Source organism: Perca fluviatilis, chromosome 4 (assembly GCF_010015445.1).
Source record: "Perca fluviatilis chromosome 4, GENO_Pfluv_1.0, whole genome shotgun sequence".
Lineage (NCBI taxonomy): Eukaryota > Metazoa > Chordata > Actinopteri > Perciformes > Percidae > Perca > Perca fluviatilis.
Window position 1 is genome coordinate 13,585,420 of NC_053115.1, and position 16,913 is coordinate 13,602,332.

Below are 16,913 nucleotides of genomic sequence, written 5' to 3' on the forward strand. Positions count from 1 at the left end.
CACAGAAATGAGAAGGGTATGTATGGACTTATCTAACTCTGGAAATGTGAATAAGATAAAGTTCCAATAAGTTGGCGTGTTCCTTTAAGACTAAACAATTAACCCTAATGTTCAATAATAATAATAATAATATGATGTAATATAATGATGTTCAATCCTAATGTGTAATATCTATGCTTCATGGTTAGTTCTGATTCAGCAGCATTCACAGTATTGGTATCTGATTCTGCTGTACAATTTTCGGTCGCCTACTACTTCTGAATACTTTCAGCTACAAAACTACTACTAAGCTACTGTGATGTCACAGCTGCACTGCAAAGGAGAGAGAACATTGTCTTAAAACTTTCTCTTTAACTTGCTCCCACGGCCACAATTCTTACTTATATACTTGTCTACTTTCAGCCAATGTACTCATTTAAGCATAGGACATATACATTTGGCTCAGTGAGCCTCCAAATGACAAAAGCCACAAACATTCTTTCATTGACAGGTTTTGGGAAAAAAAAACAAAAAAAAATTTTTTAAAAACTCATATTTCCCCACTTTTTTTTACTTTATTCACAAAAAGTATTTATAAATATGTTTGCAAATGCTTTGTGGGGATTACTGTGAGGTCATATATTGAAACCATGTATTGTTTAGGCTTTTTTCAGGCTTCTTCAATAGGAATTTTAGAAAGGCTCTTTCAGTTAATGTCAGATTGATATACTATGCTATGACTATTTTTATAATTTTTTTCGACATCCTATACTAAGTTGTTAGTACTGCTCCAACTAGCACCAGCAAGTAGGCAATGCAGACTCTGACCCAGCTTTGTTTCCCAGTCTGAGCTGGCCCTTTTCATGACGTTTTGTTCAACTGACTTTTTTATGACTTTTTCGACATACTATGATTGTTTTCAAAATTCTCTACTATGATTTTTTAAACATACTATGCTATGACTGTTTTCAACATAATTTCTTTCGCGGCAGTTCTTTTCAACATACTATACTGTGAATTTCTTTGACATACATACTATGACTTTTTTATCACTTTTTTGACATACATACTATGACTTTTTATCACTTTTGTTGACATGCTATACTATAAATTGAAAGACATTTTTTACGACATGCTATATTATGACTTTTTATCACTTTTGTTGACATGCTATACTATGACTTTTTATCACTTCTTTCGACATGCTATATTATGACTTTTTATCACTTTTGTTGACATGCTATACTATGACTTTTTATTATCACTTTTGTTGACATGCTATACTATAAATTGAAACACTTTTTTGACATACTCTACTATGACTTTTTCATATACTATACTATGATTTTTGTATCACATTTTCAACATACTGTACTATGACTATATTTTAAACACTATTCTAAGACTTTTTTATGACTATAATTGAAATACCATTTTAAGACTTTTTTATGACTTTTTTCTGCATACTATACTATGACTTTTTTCGATATACTATGACTTTTTTATGACTTTTTTGGACATACTATACTATGACTTTTTGATGACTTTTTCTGACATACTATATTATGACAATTTTCAACATATTATACAATGACTTTATCACCTTTTTTCGACATACTTTAGTATGACTTTTTATATACACTACTATGACTTTTTATGACTTTTTTGGACATACTATACATTACTTTTGTAACACTTTTTTCAATAAACTATACGATGACTTTGTTGTCACTTTCTTTAAATGTACCATGATTGCACGGTGGTTCGGTGGTTAGCACTGCTCCAGCAAGTAGGGACTGCTATCTCTGACACCTGGTTCAGTTCCCAGTCTGGGCTCTACCTTTTTGTGTGGAGTTTGCATGTTCTTCCAGACTTTCTTTGACATACTATACTAAGACTTTTTTATGACTTTTTTCAACATACTATAGTATGACTATTTTATCACTTTTTTTTAACATACGACTAGTTTTCAAATACTATTCTAAAACTTTTTTTATCACTTTTATCGACATACTGGGGAGCACGCTCCACGAGGTGAGGTACTTTTTCATCACTTTTTGACTCACTGTAATATGACTTTTTTTTCGATATACTATACCATGACTTTTTACAACATACTATACTATGACTTTTTTGTACTGCTATACCATGACGTTTTTATGACTTTTTCATCATACTAAACTATGACTTTTTATGACTTTTTTCATCATACTATACTATGACTATTTTATGACTTAAAAAAAATATGATTCTATGATTTCTTAATGACTTTTTTCGACATGCTATACTACGACTTTTTTCACTTTTTTCAACATACTATACTACGAATTTTTTTGACATACCATATAATTACTTTATTACCTTTTTTTGACATACTATACTATCAATCAATCAATCAATCAAAATTTATTTGTATAGCGCTTTACAACAACCAGCAGGTATCCAAAGTGCTTCACATCAGGAACTAAGAAAAGAACAACATATCTTGCAATAAGAATAATGAAACGTAGAAAATCATAAAAGGTTACATAGAAACAGGAAAAGGAAATTGTCACACCACTACTGAGTATTATAAGCCATTCTAAATAGGTAGGTTTTGAGTTTAGACCTGAAAAGAGCAACCTCTGTAGTTGTGCGAATATCAGGGGGTAACTTGTTCCAGAGTCTCGGGGCAGCAACCGCAAAAGCCTGATCACCCTATTGTATATATACTATGACTTTTTTCGACATACTATACTATAACAATTTTCAACATACTATACAATTACTTTATTACCTTTTTTCGACATACTATACTATGACGTTTTTGATATACACTACTATGACTTTTTATGACTTTTTTGGACATACTATACATTACTATACAATGACTTTATCACTTTTTTAAGACGTACTATACTATGACTTTTTTTATATACACTACTATGACTTTTTATGACTTTTTTGGACATACTATACATTACTTTTTTAATACTTTTTTCAATAAACTATACTATAACTTTGTTGTCACTTTTTTTCAATGTACTGTAGTTGCATGGTGGCTCTGGTTAGCACTGCTTTTTTTTTGAGTTTGCATGTTCTTCCAGACTTTCTTTGACATACTATACTAAGACTTTTTTATGACTTTTTTGACATACTATACTATGACTTTTTTGTAGTGCTATACTATGACTTTTGTATGACTTTTTCATCATATTATGCTATGACTTCTTCATGACCTATTTGGACAAACTATACTATGATGTTTTCATCACTTTTTTCAACATGCTATACTGTGACATTTTTTAAAAACCTTAAAATATTGCACTTTTGTTTAATACATTATTTGTATTATTCAATATTTCAACAAAATTCATAATAATTAAAACCATTCCCACTATTCTCACTACTTAACCTTTTTCAACATACTATAATATGACAATTTTGGACATAGGCTACTACTGTATACTGACTTTTTTATCGCTTTTTTCTACATACTATATTATGACTTTTTCATAACTTTTTTTTATGAATTTCAACATACTATACTTTTTAATGGCTTTTTTCAAAATTTTATACTATGACTTCTTTTTACAATCTTTTCATCATACTATACTATGACAATTTTGGACATACTTTTTTGTACATACTACTATGACTTTTTTCAATATACTATGCTGTGACTTTTATATAACTTTTTTTGACATACTATACTATCACTTTTTCTGACATTTTTCTGACATACTATAATATGAATTTTTTCAACATACTATACAATGACTTTTTTATCACTTTTTCTATACTATAGTATGACTTTTTTTTATATATTATGCTATGACTTTTTGATCACTTTTTTCAACATGCTATGATATGACTTTTTGTCACTTCTTTTGACATGCCTATACTATGACTTTTCTTTAGTAAAAAACTTAAAATATTCCATTTTTGTTTAATAGATTATTGGTATTATTCAACATTTCAATGAAATTTGTACTCATTAAAACCATTCCCACTTTTCCAACTATTCCCACTACTTCACCTTCTTCTTGCCCAATTATGCCAGCAATCTAGTTTAGCTTTAGCAATTAATCTTTTCAGCATTCACAAACATTTTCTGCAGGAAATGCATTTTCTAAATAATAATAATAACTTGTGTGACCCCAAGCAATAAGCCACAAGGTTGCACACGCTTTAAATGTTATTTGTCCATAGAATAACAAAACAATTTTAGTAGAAACAAGAGAAAGAGAGAGAGTGTCCACTCAAAAGACTGAATAAACAGATCGGGTGGGTGCATGCAGCAGCAGATACACAGAATATTTTGTTGTTTTGAGTGAGTTTGCGGGACAGCCCACTCCTTCAGCCACAGACACGAAGGGGAAGAAGGGCGAGGGAGGATGACCGAGTAAGTGAACTAGAAGAGACGGACAGAGATGTTAGCATGGCTCTCAGTACATTTATTTTGTGACTCACAGGGTCTGCCTGGACCTCAGTGCTCTCCATGCTGCTGGGACTAGCAGCCCTACACACACAAACACAAACACACACACACACACACACACACACACACACACACACACACACACACACACGCTTATTGATTTAGCATCGCAAGTCCATGAACATGCACTGACAAGCAGATGCATAAACATATATACAAATCTAGGTTTGCAAATGTACAACACACACATTCCTGTGCACACACCTACCACTTACTATGTCCAGATGAGCATTAAGAAATATATTCAGCGCTTTTGCCAAACACTACTGTGCCACGCCAATAATAACTTCTTTGTGTGTTGCTCTGCACCCTGGCTCACCTTGTACAAGTATATAGTACTAAGTTTCTGCTTAGTATTCATGATGTGTGCATGCCAGTGACTGTGTTTCTCTGTGTGTGCATGTGTGTCTGTAATAGGCTTAAGATGGGGTCTCTCCCAAAACCAAATGTCACAGGGATTTAAGCGTCAAGAGTGAGTTTCCTCCCAGCTGACTAACGGAGAAGTTCACTAAAAGCACAAGTTTCAACATTCCAAAAAACATCCAGCAGGTTTCCATTTTTTCTCCCTGTCGCAACACATCCACCATGCAGCGCACAGGTGTAAAGAAAAGGTGTAGGACATGCGCCAAACCTGTGAGTTAGAGAGACACAGGTAAGAAAGAGAAGGAAAATGGAGCAGGTGAGTGAAAAGAAAAGTACAGATAGGTCACAAAAACTAGTTTCTACTATGTTCAGAATCTATTCTATAATCTCTTTAGACTTCAGCCACCTGCATTTATGTTATTCACTGCATCACACACACTACAGGTAGTTCTTACTTACTTACTTACTTACTGTAATGTCTGTTCTGCACTCTCTGGCCCACCCTGTTGGTCGGGCCATGTCAGTGGACCACAGTGATGTTTGTTGCTGGGTTTGTGTTTATGAGATGCTGCTTGTGTTGTCCGGTTTGTTTACTCCTCCTGGTGGCCATTCTCTGTATCACAACACATGCTGACCTCTCTGAAGGCCTTGCATGACTAACACAGGCTGAACTTGTAGCCCAAGGAAATGTTACCATTTGAGCAGCAGTTTCTTGTCTAATAAGGTTGGTCAATGTATAATAGGTTTAAATAACTACTATACTGTGATGGCATCATTTGGATGATTTGATACATTCTTTAAAGGCTTTGTGTGTTTGGATAAGGGTGCATGTTTTTTCTATATGAAGACTATGACCTAAAAGAAGTGTGTGTTTCTCTTTAAATAGCCTAGGGCCTTAGCTATTAAAATGGCAATGTCCTCCGGGAAAACTCCATTCATAATGAACCCTCCACCAGCAAACAGATTGGGACAGCGGTTGAGATGACAAATTAGGATAAAACTCACCATACAGAGTTCTTACAAGAAATTTAAATTTGTACCTGTATAATATGACTCAACAGGAAGCTTAGTGAGATTTGCGCCAAACAGTCAACTTTCCGTCATTGTTAGCAGTTCACTTAAATCATCTTTCCTTAATTAAAGTGGTTTGTGACTGCAGGAGTCAAGTTTTTATACAATTAGTCTGGCAGTGGTCACAGTGAAAATTGGAGTAGCTGCATTTAACACGGTATATTTTCTGCAAATATCACTGCATTTTCAGTTAGTTTGTGCCTGTTATGTAGTCTCATCTTGCAGCAGGGCAGGCTAATCCTTTCTTAACATAAAATAAAGTATTTAAATATGGTAATTAGTTTCAAGGGTACTTTTTCCATATACCAGTGGCTTCCAACCTTTTAGTTATATGAACCCTTAAAACAATGCATTATCTGTTGTTGTCACATGTTGCATTATGTGTAGTAGTTGTGATCAGTTGGCCAGAGTAATTTTTCCTTTGCAAACTGATATATTTCAAAACCTGTTTGAGATCTAAGGAGGTTAAATTAACAAGTTATACATAAGAGAAAAGCAAAGATTAGAGTGAAGTTTTTTTTTCTGCCTTCCTATTCTGTTCATCATTTTGTGGCCCTGGCCCTAGATGTTTATCTTGTGATCCCTTTGAGGGTTCCACGATGTGGGAACCACTGCTAGGTATATACCTCTGGAAACGAAACAAGGATGCAGCGTAGGACAGTGTAATAAGTATTTTATTGCATTTTATAATGCCATTGTCAATAATTAGTACAGATTACATGCAACTAGACCTACTGTACAGTTTTTTTATTGTCTGCATGGACAGACACAAGAAGATTCAGGTTACAAATACACAGATATATGTGTGTGTTTTTATACAGCATGAAGGAAAGGGCAGTGACTGGCATTACATGGCTACCCGGGGTGGAGGGTCAGAGGGCTGGGCTCCACTGTCTGTCTAAAGCCACCACCCAGTCCCTGTCCCCGCCTCTTCCTCGGGTCACACTTTCAAATAACAAGAAAACAGAAAGGATAAAGAGAGGTAAACAGATAAACTGAAACTAAAAGAAACAATACAGAGAGTCACTGCTGAAAATGTACACACATTCCTTAGGTTTAACCAGAGGAGAGCTGAAGTGGTAGTTCCATCGGATTCTGGCTGTCTACTTGATAATACCGTCAGGCAATGCTCCACTTTGAGAGTCCCTTCCCCCTCACATGACACCTCAGAACTGTCCAATCACAAGTCAGGATTTGGGCTCCCTGTGTCCTTTGAGTCAGTCACCAGCCAATAGTAAAACACAATTACGTGGATGTACGAGAGATAACAGCTATCAGTAAAGGTAATCAGTGAAGTCAATGGAGACTTTTGGAAGTAGCTTGGTTTTTGTTTGGTTAAAGTTGTGGCATTGGTTTGGTTACAGTTTGGTTACAGTTCAGAAGTTTGGACTAAGCAAATGGGTTGCTTTCAATGCCTTTGGTAGTCAGAGGATGAGCTGCATCTCTGAGAGCCATTCCACATTTTGGTATTGAGACTACACAAGAGAAGGAGTATCAAAAATGCAACAGGGCCAGGCTTTGATCTGCCTCTCTGGGACTTGGAGATGAGGTTTGTGACTGGTCACCACCAGACAGGTGTGTGACTCAGTGACACCCCCATGGCGCCTGCAGATGATTGACAGCTCTGCGGGTCGAAGTTCAGCACAGGAATGACAGGGGTCAGGGGTCACAGGGAGGGGTCACAGGGAGCTGGGACACATATTGGCACCTGAGAGGACCAACAGCAATATCTTTCTAGAGCTCCGCAATTTTTTTTTAAAGCAAGAGAGGGGCTACATATTGTTACATTTTTTCATCTTTCTCTTTTTCTTTTCAGAGGTTTTGGTCCTGTCTTTGAAAAAAGTCCTTCTGAGGTATCAATACATAATGAAGTAACTTTTTAGTTTGTTTTCCATTTGTTTTTTTTTCTTTCCTTAAAAATGCATAAATGCAGTACAGAGACAAAAAAGTATCAAAATAGACCTAGCTAAGATAAATATACAAACAGGTGTTACCTAAACCACTGATCTAACTTTTATTCTTTTCATTTTTTTTGTTGAGATAATACACTTTAAAAATCAGCGTCCCAGACGTTTTATGAAGAACTGAAAAAATGAAAACAAACAAAACAAAAACAAAACTAATAAACCAAGATACCTGCAGCACATAATATGATAAATACATATACTTCAGCATTAGCAGTACAGTATAGGAATCAGAGCTGAAAGCTTTACAATAGCTAAACAGGTGCAGAAAACAAAGAAGAGAAAAATCAAAGGACAAAATGGGAAAGAATGCCCTGGAGAGATAAGTCAAGCAATAATATACAAGAATACATCATGTTATGCCAAGCTGGAGAAAGAACAGAAGTGTTACATGGCGACCTGTGAACAATCTACATCTTTATAAAACAACTTTGTTTACAGGTGTACATTACATCTATGTACTGTATGCAGCAGTTCCTCTTGGTTTGGATATTACTAGTAGTAGTGATGAGTTTCATTAAGTGTGTGTTAGTCCTCTCAGTGTCTCTGCGAGTGTTTGGCGGAGCAGGTGCTGCTGTGTTGTGGGTCTTTGGATTTCTGGATGGTCAGAGCCTCTGTTGCACTAACCCATAGCCCTGCTTCTATGCTTTTGTTATACCCCTGTGAGTTTGTGTGTGTGTGTGTGTGCGTGTGTGTGTGTGTGGTGGCACTGATATATTCTGTCCATCATTACCCCCGACAACCAGCTCCCTGCAACACCACAAAGCCATTAACAACCAGTTTCTCGTTGGCTGAGATCATGAATATGCACACGTATAGTCAGAGCACACAGTTGAGAGGCTGTTCACATAGCTCAGTGCTAATCGGGTGCAGGAATATGGTCAGTTTTTATACAGCTGATAGAAAACTTTTCATATATAGTAAGCACTTCACAACAGACTTTGAGACGTAGAGAGTGCTTTAGATGTGGTTTAAGGAGAGGTAGTCATTTTTAATTCCATGGAAAGTGAAACGTCTCTGTTTTTGGGCTCAAGCAGATGTGTTAGGGAGTCCAGATCGCCAAATAGCTTCTTTTTTTTTGTGTCAGTCATACAGTAAGTGTAACAACAATTTTGGCATTCGATATTATCATCGAGTAAGAATGGAGAAAAAACATATTTTAGAGAGGTCAGTCTCCCATTGGCTATGTGTTGAACCGTTTTGAAAAGGAGGTAGTGTTATTTTTGGTTTTTATCTTGTTTCAAGATGTCTGTCTGCCACTTTGTACTTTGTTAGAAATCAGTCTCTAATGTGACAGGAAACAGTCCTGTTTGAACACAAAGTCATCAGAAAGGTTCTTTCATTAAATAAGAAGAATCGTCTGAAGTGCAAGAGATAGTTCGACAAAAAGTATGAAAATATGAACCCAACTTTCAATTACATGATGTCCCTTGGTTGTTTTCCTCTTACATGTTTGTTTTTTTTTTCATTATTTTTAGTTGTTCCCTCTTTATTGTAATATAGATGTTTTTGGAATAACTCCTCCCATGTGACTTTTGTAACCACATTACAGTACCCTTCCTCTTCCTGGAAATACTACATACAGATCAAGAGGGTATGTTTGTTCCCTAGATTGAAAAAAACTCCAAATGTTCGCTACAACAGCCCCAGAAAAGTATCCTTTATAGCGAAAAGTGTTCAAATGCCTCTCGAGTGCTTCATTTTTAGGCCTGCTCATACAGATGTAGGGCCAGTCCTAGGATTGTGTTTGGAACACAGTTTAGCCTGAGCGTGGGAGAGACAGGGTTTCACGTCTAAGTGCTTTTTTCTTTTCTCTTTCTTTTTTGTTTTTCAGAGGAACTGTGCGAGGTTTGTTAATACTTCTTTTTGGCCTCATACCTAATGTGAGTCATTCGTAACCGCTTATCATGTAAAAGCTTTGATGTCTCCAAATTCTAGTTTGCTTTACACACTTTGGTTTTCGGAATGGTCAGCACTGTAACCCATGTATAATTTCAACATAATAGTTATATGAATACAATAATAAGAATTCAAACTCCTGGTTTGTTGTCTTTTGGCCAATCCTTTAAGAAGGAAAAAAAAAAAAAAGAAACTCAAAAAGGGCAAAATAAAATACAGGGTTTTTGGTTTTCTACATCTTTCTTTGGTTACCTGTAACAAAAATAAAATGGGAATAAGCAGATAATAGATTAAAATAAATGTTAAATTTGGCATGGCACTGTAGAGAAAAGTAATGCTTTTATGCTCACGGAAAACAAACAAAAACATAAATCGCACGTGCTATTCCTTTAACACAAACTCACACAGTGAATTGCAGATAGCTTCTAAACAGTAACTATTACAACCATAGAGCTTTGAATCGAAGCTGAGCAGAGTTGCCACATTTGGTGTCCCGCGGAAAAGAATTCCCCCTTATTTGTTTATCAATTTGGACACAGTTCCCGACAGAACCTTTGTGGGATGAGGTATTCTCTGACTGCAGTAATAATATATATATATTTTTAAAGCATTACTGATATTTCTCAACTAAATACACAACCAAAAACAAGCGAATGAGAGAGAATAAAAAAATGATTCAGCTGTTAAATAATCTGTTTGGATAATGGCAACTTTAAGTGCATTTCCAAATTTCTTGCCTGCTACACATGGGACAGAAAGGGGTGGGAGTAGGGTTCAGGTATCACAACTTGGGACAATACTGCGCTTTTTGTTGTTGCCAATACTCATTTGGAATGGTGTGAACAGCCAGAGTAAATCAAACAATTTACAATACAAAAACAAAAACAGCATTCTTAGAAATAGTACGTCGAAAGAGAACGCCACCGTGGAAATATTGATCCTCAAAAATAAACAATGATAATAACATCAAATAAAAAAGGAAATGACAAAAGCTACCACACGTTTTTTTTTTCTTGTTATATTCCATAATCACGAACAGTTTTCTTTTTTAGTCACAATATTTCTGTAGACGTTTCCTCCCTCATTTCTCTCTGCTTCCCCTCTTTTCTTCTCTTTCTCAAAGTGTTCCAGGCTCATCGCTCCATCCACAGATGGAGGAGAGGAGAAGGACAGCACCAAATGGTCCAATTCCTGCAGTCTTTTGGGGATGGGAAGGGATGAGGGTGGGGTAGGAAAAGTCTTTTTCTCACTTAGAAGCAAAGAGTTTAAAAGACGCCAGTCACTAAGTGTCTTTGCTGGGGGGCAGAAGTTTGGTCAGGGACCAGGGCCACAACCTCGCCATGGGCTCACACACTGACGTGGGGACAGGAGCCTGCTCTGCAGAAGTGTTGGAGCACTGTTGGAGGTAATCTTTGAAAGCACTCTTCCTTCCTTCCCTCCCATCTTGAAGCCTGACAGTTTCATTTCAATCAACTCAAAGAAAATGAAAAAGCAAGTGATTGACTCAAAGATGGGGAAGAAGGAGAGGTATATGCCTACTGCACAGCCCCTGGTGACTGCTCCAAATCTATATACACATAATCCTGTGTGTGTGTGTGTGTGTCTTTCTCTTTCAAACACATACACATCTGTGCGTCTTCTCAACTGATTTTGAGATAAAACTGCTAGCCAGGCAGCCCAAGACAACAGCGAGGAGGGCGTATGCAGAGTGGTTGGGCAAGGAGGAGAGTGTGTGTCCAAACCTCCAAGGGTCTCTACACAGAGGCTGATATGACCAGGGAGGATGATGAGACATGGTTTGACAAGTGAATGTGTGTGTGTGTGTGTGTGTGTGTGTTTGTGTGTGTGAGTATGTATGCGTCGAGTGGTACATCTCTGAGCCAAGTGTTGGAAAAGAAACACATGGAGGTAAAGCAGTGCTCCACAGTCTTGTCTTTGCGTCTGTAAGTAATGAAGGTCATCTAACCCTGTTTGGAGTTTCTCAATGTTGTCCTTGGTTGCTTGCATTTTCTTAAAAACTAAAAAAAAAAAAACATTCTCTTTTTTTCTCTCTTTTCTCTTAAGCTATCTTTTCCTCTTCACGCCGACGAGAGGGCTCAGGGATTGATCTCGCTATGTCTCGTCCCTCTGGTCCATCTGGGATCTGTCCTACTCCAGCTCCTCGGTAGGAAGATCCTCCTCCAGGTCGCGCTCGTCACTCGGCAATGGCAGGTTGTGTGTGATGCCGGCCAGGAGGGATACTGACCGACTGTCCTCCTCCACCTCAGTGGGCTCCTCCTTCACATGCACCTGGTGGCTGGAGGAGAGAGAAAACAGCTGTTAGCTGTCAAAGTTTTTAGGCCAGATGCCAATAGCAGAATTTCTCATGCCAAATATTTTCTGGCACGTTCAGAGTGAGTTCACCAAAATACATCAACATGTATTTGCTTTGTGTCGGGGTTTTATTTGCAATAATAACCTGCTTTATTTATTTTTTATTTTTACATTATTCCTTACTTAAAGTTTAGTACAGTTGAGGCAACCAAGGCACAAAAAACTATATACATTATAATTTATTATATAGACAGAAAAAACTGACTCGCTGATATATATATGCCACTATTAGCCACTAGTCTAATACACTGGCTCTTTTCCTTTGTGTGCGTATGTCCATGTATACCTGTACTGGTGAGGGCTGAGTGTGGGGCTGCAGCTGCCATTGCTATTGACCTGCTCCACAGTGGAGCTGACATCATCGTGGCCCACATGCAGCATGTTGAGGCTGGCCGCAGACGGAGTCACCAGGGAAGGGCTGTTCAGCAGGGACAGACTGCTTTCTGCCAGAGCCGCCTACACACAAACACACACACACACACACACACACATAAAGAGTTGTCCAATCACTTTAAATAGAAGCTGGGTTACATTACAGTTATTTTTTTTTCTAAAAATATGATTCATCAAATCAGAAGAATCTAAATGGCAATGGCAAAAAATGTGTTTGTAAGTTGACACATAACTACATGTAAAACACAGTATAAGAACTTGTCACAGCCACGATGGAATGATGGATATTTTTTCTCTATTTGAATCCACTAACTTGCTAGTGAACTTGACAAACCACTAGGGGGCACTTATATACAGTGTTTCCCCCCATCATGGCTTGTACATTAAACTCCCTGTTAAAAGTGTGTGTTCACGAGAAAAGTCTCAACAGGAATGGTAAGCGAGACTGAGCCACGACCTCAACTTAAACGCACACGCAAACAGAGTGAAAGATCAATGTCTGCGGAAGAGAAACCAACTGAATCAACAGGAGTAACTTCTGTCACTGCTCCAAACGCTCATATCCAGCTGTTTGTAGATGAGACAGGTTGGACACTAGCTGAGAGACTCATCCCTCCTCCCTCTCAACAGAAAAAAAAGACAAAAGGAGTGAAATTCTAACTGGCTCAGAGATGGATTTTCTGGGACAGGCGATAATTTTATTCGGTAACCTTAATTGACAACTACTTGATGCTATAAATCATCTCAGTGGCAAAATTGCAAGTGCGTGTGGGTTCCCTGTGTATGTGTGCGTAGGAGTGAAGAGATGGGTTTAGTGTGTGTTTGTGTGTGTGTGTGCTTGCAGAGGTGGGGGTGCTGCATGTGTGAGAAAGTGAGATGTGAGGTGAGAGTGTGTGTCGGTGTGGGAGGAGGAGGGAGGTGGTGTTAACGTCGTTAGGGAATCTGCTAATTATAAGAGGGAATTGATATTAGTGCCCTTGATTACGATTGGCTGCTTGTGTGTGTGTGTGTGTGTGTGTGTGTGTGTGTGTGTGTGTGTGTGTGTGTGTGTGTGTGTGTGTGTGTGTGTGTGTGTGTGTGTGTGTGTGTGTGCAAGTGTGTGCAAGTGTGTGACTGAGAGAGACAGAGAGAAATGTTGAAAATGAAAGGAGAGGGCATTCCTTACCTGGTAGCTGGCGTTTAGGGATCCAAAGCCCAGGCCTGAAATCATGTTTTTCACCAGAGTGGGACTTCTGCACAGACACACAAAGAGAGAGCGAGAGAGCGAGAGAGAGAGAGAGAGAGAGAGAGAGAGAGAGGTGTAAGAATCACAGATTGAGCACATATGTGAAAAGATGTCACCTCAGCCAAAGCACTCTGACAAGGCTCCCAAATATGGTTGTTACAAGTGGTAACATACACAGACTGTAAACAGATGATAAAACACACATATGAAAGCGTCTAATATATCTGGTGTGCAGGTGTGTGTGTGTGTGTGTGTGTTTGTGTGTGTGTGTGTGATTATCCCTGGTTTCTCTGGCGGTTGAGAGAACATCTGTTTACATACGCTAACAAGGTTTTTTTTTTTCTCTCACACAGCTGCTTACTAATGGTGTCAACAAACAGGGAAAAACACACACACACACACACACACACACACACATACAGTACAGTGTGTACATGATAAGCCGGCAGCACTTTTTTTTTTTTATTGCTGAGTTGGCCTCTTCCTAATAATAGATGGTCCATTTAAGCAATTATAGTGCCAGCACCCATAAGCTTACACTCACATCAACCTTAACTGTGCACTCTGTGTGTGTGTGTGTGTGGGTGTGTGTGTGTGTGTGCGTGCGTGCGCACACTTACCCGGTCATCTTTGGTGGTCTCCTCTTTTGGTATTCAACTTCATCCACAGTCCACACGGCTCCCTTCACGTTCTCAACGCGAACAAAACACTTGTGCAGACTCAGGTTGTGGCGCACAGCATTCTGGGAAAAAGGAGAGAGGAAAGAGGAAGAGCTTTAACATGACTTGAGTCCTTAGTACGGGTATTTTATCGTAACGTATTATCTAATATTACATTTTTTTTCTAGTTTCTTTACAGAAACTTGAATTTAGTTTATTTTGCCATAAATTAAGTTACTTCTTTCTTTTCTTTCTAAAGGACCGAAGAGTATTGGCTTGTAGCAGAGAAAAACACTTGCATGAAAATGCATGAAAAAAAAATTGTAAAAAGCATTCTAACCTTTATCTTTATAGTGACACATAGTTTACACACTTATATTCTCGGATGTGTCCTGTTAATTTCAGAAATTCCTTAACTTAAATAATCTGAGCTACACTTCTTAAATAAATGATACTCTATGACTTCTATAATATTGCAGCAGGAAATGTGTCCTTGAAGAGTAACTAAACACCAGCTGAAATTGTTATTTTTGTTCCTTTACTTGAAGTTCTCAGTTAGCTGGAGGTAATAACACTCACTTAGAGTGTGTTCGGTACAAACAATGCTTTCCAGCTTGATGTTAAGTTACCTTTTAAGTAGGGTGACCTGAGGATCCTTTGTATACACACACACATGCTTCATGTACAGAGCTAATACAGGGTAGCAGTTCTGTAGTAGCGTTGTTTTATCTCAGAATATTTCTAATCAGTCACCATCAGCACACACACAGAAACACACACACACACGCATCCACAGGCACTCAGACAGGCACGCAGGCGGGCACACCGCTATCTTCGTCTCACCCCCCCAGGGACAGGCCTCCCTTTTCATCTGCTATTTGTAGTTTGTTCATGCCCAATTTCATTACCAATTTTAATTCGTCTATAATTAAATCCTGCATATTCTCTCTGACACGTTGTTCTAAGCCGAGAGGGAGGGACAGGCCAGGCATGCATCACTCCTTGCCGCAATTACACACGCAGATACACACATGCACACACACACACACACACACATACAAACACACACACACACACACACGTAATTACACTAGCCATAATCAGGAGGAACCCTTTCTCCCCCGCATCCCCTCAACCCCCGAGCTGTGATGCTAAGTTTTGTAAATGAGTCTGACCCCAATCTGCGCCCGCCACCCTGACAGTGCAAACACACACACACACACACACACACACACACACACACACACACACACACACAAACACACACACACGCCAGACACCAGTGCTATTGCAATGCTATTTGCATTCGTCTCCGTGATGAAAGCCTAATTCTCCCAGTTAAAACATTAGCAGTCATTTACAGTGGGTCACAGCACATGTGCCACTCATCTCAACTCCCTCCGGCTAAGAGAGGGAGGAGGGGAAACTAGAGGCAGAATTTTGGGAAGAAAGATGTGTAACACAAAAAAAGGAAAGAAAAAAAAATCAAGTGACTACATTTATTTTAGGTTCTCCCAGGTGTTACTAGAAGCATGCCTGTCTTTATATTGTAAATGTTTGAGCATTGTGATCAGTCTGGTTGGGTTTCTGGGGCTGCCTAATTCAGGCTGAGATAGGCTACTCCCATATGATGACGAACAGAATAATGAATAAACAAGCATTAGTGACGACTTTGCAACCAGATTAGTGTTAAATGGTGGTCGATGAATTATTCAGATCCTGTACTAACCACACTGTGAAAATACTACAAAAATATTACAAGTAACAGTCCTAATTTGAAGTTTTTATTTAAGTAAAAGTATGTATGCGTTAGCAAAATGTACTTTAATAATCCAAAGTAAGTACTCAAAATGCAGAAAAAGCCCCCTCTGACTGTTACTATTATATATATATTACAGTGGATAATGATTACTGATGCATCAATGTGTAAGCAGCATTTTGCTCTTGTAGTTGGTCAAGGTGGAGCTAATTTTACATCTACATCTGCAAAGTTATTTCTAACTAAAATAAATAAAAAATGAGGTGGATTAAAAAGTACAACATTTAGAGTAGTATAAAGTAGTATAAAATGGAACCTCAAATTGTTACTTAATTACAATACTTCCACCTTCCAGACTTCCAGTTTTTAATGCATTTTTTTTATTCTTATTCTATTTTTTTTTTTTATTTTCTTTACATGTCGGACCTATACTAGGTGCATCTGAAAAACAAAAAACTGTAGAAAACAAATGGGATACTTTTCTGGTAAGTTAAACAAAAAATAAAACCTCAGCCTGAAAGCGTCCAACCCATCATGCAGCACCTTGAAATCACAATCTCATTTTTTCCTCATCTCTCAATCATCCATTTCTTTTTCTCTCGTCGTCTCGTCCCTTTAGTTTCTATGATCAATGACTTCCACTCCCTGACACCGCTGCTCCCCTCATGAAATATAACGGCTTATTAAAGGACATACATCTCTACGGCCCTATTTGACTCACTGAGCTGCTATATAAATACATAAGGCC

At 38.0% G+C, this 16,913-nt stretch overlaps 1 protein-coding gene across 4 annotated transcripts in view; it reads right to left on the reverse strand.

Moving 5' to 3' along the window:
* Window positions 1-6,549: 6,549 nt before the first annotated feature.
* Window positions 6,550-16,913, reverse strand: part of foxp4 (forkhead box P4) — a 92,637-nt gene continuing 82,273 nt past the window's right edge. For 3 of the 4 annotated variants that reach the window (XM_039797856.1, XM_039797855.1, XM_039797853.1), the window contains exons 15-18: window positions 14,368-14,489; window positions 13,688-13,754; window positions 12,416-12,585; window positions 11,905-12,052 (exon numbers count right to left, since the gene is read on the reverse strand). In XM_039797856.1, the coding sequence (XP_039653790.1) occupies window positions 11,905-12,052; window positions 12,416-12,585; window positions 13,688-13,754; window positions 14,368-14,489 (507 nt within the window). Of the gene's footprint in view, window positions 12,053-12,415; window positions 12,586-13,687; window positions 13,755-14,367; window positions 14,490-16,913 lie in introns of all 4 variants that reach the window. The other variant, XM_039797854.1, reaches the window with a different exon arrangement.